Source organism: Micropterus dolomieu, linkage group LG03 (genome assembly GCF_021292245.1).
Source record: "Micropterus dolomieu isolate WLL.071019.BEF.003 ecotype Adirondacks linkage group LG03, ASM2129224v1, whole genome shotgun sequence".
Classification (NCBI taxonomy): Eukaryota; Metazoa; Chordata; class Actinopteri; order Centrarchiformes; family Centrarchidae; genus Micropterus; species Micropterus dolomieu.
Genome location: NC_060152.1, coordinates 30,765,092 through 30,772,720, shown reverse-complemented (window position 1 = coordinate 30,772,720; position 7,629 = coordinate 30,765,092). Strand labels below are relative to the sequence as shown.

Sequence of the window (7,629 nt, the reverse complement as noted above, 5' to 3'; positions counted from 1 at the left end):
GGCTCTTAGCTCGAAACGGCTCTTAGCTCGAAACGGCTCTTAGCTCGAAACGGCTCTTAGCTCGAAACGGCTCTTAGCTCGAAACGGCTCTTAGCTCGAAACGGCTCTTAGCTCGAAACGGCTCTTAGCTCGAAACGGCTCTTAGCTCGAAACGGCTCTTAGCTCGAAACGGCTCTTAGCTCAAAGTTAGCTCGAAACGCCTCTTAGCTCGAAACGGCTCTTAGCTCGAAACAGCTCTTAGCTCAAAGTTAGCTCGAAACGCCTCTTAGCTCAAAGTTAGCTCGAAACGCCTCTTAGCTCAAAGTTAGCTCGAAACGCCTCTTAGCTCGAAACGGCTCTTAGCTCAAAGTTAGCTCGAAACGCCTCTTAGCTCAAAGTTAGCTCGAAACGCCTCTTAGCTCAAAGTTAGCTCGAAACGCCTCTTAGCTCAAAGTTAGCTCGAAACGCCTCTTAGCTCGACTTATCCTGTTTTGTTTTGGTACTGACTTTTCTGCTATCTTGAGATGGAGGTAATATGTGAACTGTCCGTTTGTGCGTAACGCGCCACCCGGAAAGGAGCTGGTGTTGACGGAACTGAATGCATGGCTCGCTGACATGACAGCTTGAAAAGTTTGCTGTATTGTCTGTTCTCTAAATCGGAATTTATCCATTTTTAAAAGTTTTCTGAAGAGTGGCGATAGTTCGTGTCGAGACTGTTTGACCCGGAATCTCGCTGGCGCGTGGAAACGCTGTGATCAGCTGTTTGATGAGAGGATTCTTCGGGTGCAATGTTTACGGTTGGTGAGGAGAGTGGACCGTGGAAGGCGGATGGCGTTAAAGCTGGACGACTTTAGGATTGTAGAAAGCAGGGCCTCAAGCGTGGAGAAGGAGGAGAGACGGTGCTGGGTCTGCTCACGTGAATGTAGAAGATGTCACGAATGATTCATCGTCCGATGGGGATAACGATGTGCCGACACTTCTCAAAGAGGTAAGTGGATGGAAGTAACTTGTAATAATTCACGTTACTGTATGTTGCTTTGGTCTCATTTCGTGTGAGGAATGCGAGAGCGAAGAAGAGGAAGTGCATTGTGTGGGTATTTTTGGAAATGACGGGAGTGACGTCATTGATGTGTGGTCCCACTCCTGAAACTCTGCTGGTAGCCCCACGCAAAGAGACAACTGAATATCTGTCATGTCCACGTATGCTTGCTGGTTTACACGACTTTTCTATTGTAATATATTTAATAGTTTTCTGACAGTGAATCAAACTGACTTAATTACTAGTTATACCTAGTCTCAATGTAGGACTATGAAAGTGTAGGTGTTGTTTCCGTGGAGGAGCTGAGTTATCAGATTATAAGTGAGCCTATCTTACCGTTTTGTCCCTGATCAGGAAAGCAGAGCACTGCAGACATGCCATCAGCATCTTGTGAGGGTTCCAGGCCACAGAGTTGACTCTTATTGGACACAAGCAACACAGCAGAGAATTTATGTAGACGATAGCGTTGTTAGAAGCAAAATGTTGCTTTGACTTGATCAAACTGTTCACCTGTGGATGCCCTTTAACAAGTGTTTATGCTTCTTGGACATCAGAGCTGCTCCTCCCCAACAGGCCTGATGAACAGGGAAGAGACAAGAGGCTTTTATACTGAAATTATGACAGGATTATAGGAAATGAATGAATGAATGAATGAACTCACGTCCACATGCAGCCACAGGTTGTACTTCTCACATATGTCTGCGATTTCATCAATGGGATCAAAAGCTCCGAGCACTGTGGTCCCTGCTGTGGCGTTTACCATGATGGGCACGGCACCCTGAACACACACACGCAGGGTTAATGATGTTTCAGTGTTGTGCACTAAATTATATGTAACAATGTCTCTGTTCAGGCCTCAACAGGTAAGATGACTCCCTCACCTCACTTTTAGCGGCTTTTATTTGCTCCTCCAGAACCGAGGGAATCATTTTTCCTCTGACAAACACACAAAACAATTCTGTTTGACATCAAATAAATGGACCAGTTCATGGGAAAATGAAACTGTATGTACATCCAAACTTACATTTGACTCCAGCACTCAGTAAGTGAATAGGGGATTATAAGATTGAGACAGTGTTTACAGTCAAGTTCCACTGAATTTTATTAAAACAGAAACACTATTGTTGATTGAATGAAATCAATGCCAAATGTGAAACTGGAACTAGACAGACCTGTCTGTCCACAGAGACGAGATATCAGGTAGAATTTTAAAGTGTGTGTGAGAAGCAGTTTACCTCTCATCAGATGGAACTACGTAAACGTTCTTAGTGCCGACGCCCAGTAAAGCTGCCGCTTTGGGGATGGAGTAATGACACTGAAAGAGATTAAGCAAGAGTCTGTCAGCAAAACATACACCTGAGTAGGTATGTATATATATATATATATATATATATATATATATATATATATATATATATAATTTCTATTTTACCATATGATTCACTGTATAAACTGTAAATGTCTGGTATATTTTTGAGTATCCCTCATGAGAAGACAAATTTCATCTGCTTAATCACGCAAGTCATTCGTCTCAAGATTCATTTCTGTGAAAAAAAATCTCATTAAGAGGAGTGAAGGTGGAGGAGAGCTTCAACACACAAGTCATATTAAAATAATAAAATGAAAAATGAATTTTTTTTTAATTCAGATAAAATCAACCTGTTTAATTCAGAATGTAGTTTCCTAAAGTGCTTGATTTTAACAGAAAATGATTCCTGTATATATATCTTAACATGTTTGAAGGCAGAATTACTAGGATTTTCCTTTAAAAAATGTATATACTCACACCTGTGGTCGTTACTTATGACCTACTAGAAGTGTGTGGCGTGTATCTGCAGAGACCCTGCCCTCTGCCTGAATTATTTTATTTTGCTGTGATCAGGATGTTTCCAGGCATCGGTCTTCTGGCAGTGGTTGTGTAACCCCCAGACAATAATGCAGCTCAAGGTTTGAGGAAGCTACAAAAATGGCGCACTAAGCCACCCAAAAAAAACAGGGTGAATCTGGGGTTGTCTTTTAACCGCTGGTGAAGGAGAGGATGCTACACATACATGTAGCGAAATTCATTCTCTGCATTTAACCCAGAGTGTGCAGGGACAGGGAACCAACTTTAGATCAGTGCCGGTGTCACTGGTCAAAAAACTGGAGAACCTAACATGTGTTTGATGGTGGGGGAAACCGGAGCACCCATAAGAAACTCACACAGACACCGGGAGAACAAGCAAACTCCACACAGAAAGGCCGTGATGACCGGGGCTCAAACCCAGGACATTCTTGCTGTGATGCACAGTGCTATCCACAGGGTCATGAGCCGCCTGTAGAGTTAACCTGTTTTCCGTTGGACAGGTAGGTACCAGAGGTTTGTTCAGTTAGCTTGCTAATTGGCTTTTCCATTACAACAAATGTACTGTAATGTTCCAAATATAATAGCTAGCAGTGTACATTTAGCTGTCCTACTACAAGTCCTACTATCAACCAATGCAAAATTACTTTACATTTTGAGAAAATAACCCTTGAGGTCTGTAGTGCTGAGTTCGAGCTTGGAATCATCACACAAGCCAAACTATAGTAGAAAGTTCAGACTCAGTGCTAGTGTCTGTAATGATCTAACAATCCTTCAGCAGAATCACTTAGTCTCCCTTTAACTCACTTCTACAGTTATTCTAAAATAAATGTTCTCTAAAGTTTTATAAGTGCCTGTAAAGCCTACCTCCTGTGATGTGAAGATGACCAGTCGTGGAGCAGCAGAGAGGCCGAGCTCTTTAATGTCAGGGCAGTGACTGTACCTGGCTAAGTTCACAGCGTACATGTTGGACATTGAGCCACCTGGAAGGAAAACCGGTGTGATGAGTTAAAACAAAGGTGCATTGAGGCTGCATGTATCCCATTATAGGTTGAATGAAATTATTACTGAACAATGAAACAAAGGCTGTCATAGCAACAGAGGTGTTATCATCAGTATCTGTCAGTGATTGTACCTGCATTGAAGATTCTGTCTCCTTCCTCCCAGCCGATCATCTCCATCATCTTCTTCAGCACAGCACCCTCCATCAGGGTAAAGACTGGAGCCACCTCATATGTGTACCTGATGGAAGCTGCAACCTTAGTCCATTTGCATGATTTTTAAACTTAACACATTTGCAAGCATACTGTATATTACAATTAAATGTGTGACTCACAGACTGGGTTTGAGGGCCTCCGCGATGAAGCTCGCCACCATGGAATATGGCTCCATTCCTGCATACAGCTGGTTGAAGAAACGAGGATGGGCTAAAGAGATGATGAAGAGCAGATTGAGAGCAGGTAACAATCAGATGAATGTCAGTTTGAGAAGCTGCAGTCCAACATCTTTCAATGTATGCATATTTACTACCTTAACTAGTTTACAAAATATGGTTGCAGATGATAATTGGACTTTATTTGGAAGTCTGTGAATTATTGTTTGCTTCTGAGGGTGAGCAGTGGCTTGTTAACAGTACAAATATCAGTGACTGTCTAAGACTTTAACTTAACACAAACCATGACTAAGGTTCTGTTATCTAGCACCTGACAGCCCACAGCAGCCCACCATCTATTTCTGATATACTGCAGACCAGTTTGCCAGTTCCATTTACCAGTATGGGGTTACTTGTACATAAGAGTGAGCATGGCAGGCCAGGGCCCGGGGGATGCTGCTATATTCAGTCTGAGCACTGGTTTTGCAAAAGAAAACATTTCTTGAGTTTGACTCCCTGAACTGAGTCTGATCTGAATCCAATAAAGTCAGAAGACTTACTGGTCTTGACGCTGTATCTGATGGCATCTCTGCAGCGCTGCAGGATCTCTGACTCAGACTCTCCTTCGTCTCTCAGCTCCAGGTCCAACAAGTCCTCCAGCTGCTCGGGGGAACGCCACTCACAGACCTGGTCAGTATGGACACACATCCTAATAATCCTCTTAAGGTGTTGGTCTGTAGCAGAAATGCACTCTACGTCATTGTCAAACTGCAGACTCTTTTGAAATTGCCCTTCAAGATGCTTTCACTTACAGCAAAATCTAAAATGCTGAATAACTGTTAAGAATTTAACAGTTTTATGTCTTAAGTCTACATATCTACACAGACTAGTAGGAAATTGCACCTTTACCTTTTCTCTGACATCTGTGGCCTTTTTCACTGCATTTTCCATAATGATGGCCAAGGACTGGAGAACATTTCTCTGGATGTCCAGGATCTGCCTTGGGGCTCTGACTTTCACTGGGATTCTCTTCTGAGTAAAGGAAAAACAAAGTTATTGGAGTTCAGACATCAATGGCTTCAAAAATGAAAAAACATTTATGAAAAGTTGTGTCTAGGTCATGGTTCAATGTTCTTATTATGGGGGAGATTCGGGGGTCACAATCAGTCTTTCTTCCCTGTAATTGTAAATATTACAATATATTTCCCATATTAATGCCTCAAGTATCTTGAAATATGATTTCAGACACCTCTAAAGAGGCCCATACCATTTCCTAACCTTGACATTAGTTGAATGGTCTACGTCACAGCTGCTCATGTAAGTCCAGTGCATCACACAATGAGCTAATGGAGACACTGTAGGTTAATGTCAGTAATTAGCTATCTAACTTGTTTAATACACTTAACTTTCTTACTAGATAGCATTTCTTTTACTTAAAATGAGCCATCTGCTGTTAGCTAGCTGATAGCCCGCGCTTTCATTTACAGTGTTGGCTTGGCATTTCATTACCATTATAAAATATCATATTTAATCTAATTGTTAGCCAACACTGGTGCTTAGGCATGAGCAGGGAAATAAAGCAGTCCTTATTGTGGAGATACATTTTGATATCAATATAGAGATTATTATTTCATTTTAAGTGTTTTGTGAGCCTTTTTAATAAGCACACAATTTGTTTTCACTCTGGGATTTAGGATTTATTTCACTTTAGTGAAATATGTGCACTTCTGTGCCTAGAATACTCATGATATCGGTTTAGTGGTTACCTAATGACTGCTACATGTTGACTCAGTAACTAATCCTTCTGGTATTTTCCACTTTTTCAGACATACATATTCAGTTCCTCTTTCCAGTTAGACAGTGAATTTAATTTACATCTTTCACTCTAGAAACTATGGTTATAAAGTACATCCAGCCTCATGTATATTCCATTAGAAAGAGATGTTTTGCAGTCGGATTGGATAAAGTGTGCCTGAACACGACTGACATTGCATGCTGTAGGCACAAGCTTAGTGGAAGCAGCCCTGTTTGCTGTGTTTAAAAAAATATGACTAAACAAATGAAGGTATAGTGTATTTCAAAATGTTCAGTGATTAAATCATTTTATCAAATTTCTCTTGTGAAGTAGAAGTAAAATAAAATTCATGTAGACTCACCCTTCAAGTGTCTTTCCATGGTTGGTGCAGTTTCTTTGTGTTGGTGCTGTCTATTGTGCAGTTACAGTGGGATGTCACTATTTAATCACCTCAAACCATCCTGGTGACGCTCTAGGTTTCAACCCAGAGTTGCGCCATCGAATGCCCCTCCCAGTAACATTCCATTAGAACGGTCTGTAGGCTACTAATTGAGAAAAGTTAGAGCTGTTTCATAGTCATTTTTGTTTCATTCATTAAGGACAAGCAGGGACAGCCAGGCCAATATAGACCATACAACTCTCTCATTTACACTAATGGCATTTTACAGGTCTATATGAAAAGACATTTAGGTCTACTACAGGTGTAGAGCGAAGGGCTCTGTCTGTGCTTCAACACTGTCTGCTGCTACATCTTCAAGTGGAATCAATATAGGCTGGAAGTTTTGCTCCCCCAGCAAGTTCCCCTGGCAAAATTCCACCCAACTCCGAAAGGTTTGACCAGCCTCAACCAAACTCCATTCAAGTTTTGGAGTATTTTTAAAAGGAAAAAGGAAAATCACAAAATGTCACATTTTGCAGAACCCTGCACAGGCACTTTTTATTTTCTGAAACATTAGGTAGTACTTTACATTTGGCTTATTGGAAAATTTGTTCTGTGCAAATGGGGCATTGAGTCATACACTCACCTAAAGGATTATTAGGAACACCATACTAATACTGTGTTTGACCCCCTTTTGCCTTCAGAACTGCCTTAATTCTACGTGGCATTGATTCAACAAGGTGCTGAAAGCATTCTTTAGAAATGTTGGCCCATATTGATAGGATAGCATCTTGCAGTTGATGGAGATTTGTGGGATGCACATCCAGGGCACGAAGCTCCCGTTCCACCACATCCCAAAGATGCTCTATTGGGTTGAGATCTGGTGACTGTGGGGGCCATTTTAGTACAGTGAACTCATTGTCATGTTCAAGAAACCAATTTGAAATGATTCGAGCTTTGTGACGTGGTGCATTATCCTGCTGGAAGTAGCCATCAGAGGATGGGTACATGGTGGCCATAAAGGGATGGATATGGTCAGAAACAATGCTCAGGTAGGCCGTGGCATTTAAACGATGCCCAATTGGCACTAAGGGGCCTAAAGTGTGCCAAGAAAACATCCCCCACACCATTACACCACCACCACCAGCCTGCACAGTGGTAACAAGTCATGATGGATCCATGTTCTCATTCTGTTTACGCCAAATTCTGACTCTACCATCTG

General features: G+C 41.7%; 1 protein-coding gene across 1 annotated transcript in view; it reads right to left on the bottom strand.

Moving 5' to 3' along the window:
• The window catches only part of LOC123968624 (acidic amino acid decarboxylase GADL1-like), a 12,072-nt gene extending 6,522 nt beyond the window's left edge, over nucleotides 1–5,550 (bottom strand). Inside the window, 11 exon segments of the mRNA XM_046045491.1 lie at nucleotides 1,355–1,436; nucleotides 1,529–1,593; nucleotides 1,680–1,796; nucleotides 1,900–1,954; nucleotides 2,254–2,333; nucleotides 3,729–3,844; nucleotides 3,997–4,103; nucleotides 4,198–4,288; nucleotides 4,794–4,920; nucleotides 5,143–5,265; nucleotides 5,512–5,550. Of these exon segments, the coding sequence (XP_045901447.1) occupies nucleotides 1,355–1,436; nucleotides 1,529–1,593; nucleotides 1,680–1,796; nucleotides 1,900–1,954; nucleotides 2,254–2,333; nucleotides 3,729–3,844; nucleotides 3,997–4,103; nucleotides 4,198–4,288; nucleotides 4,794–4,920; nucleotides 5,143–5,265; nucleotides 5,512–5,550 (1,002 nt within the window).
• Nucleotides 5,551–7,629: the final 2,079 nt, after the last annotated feature.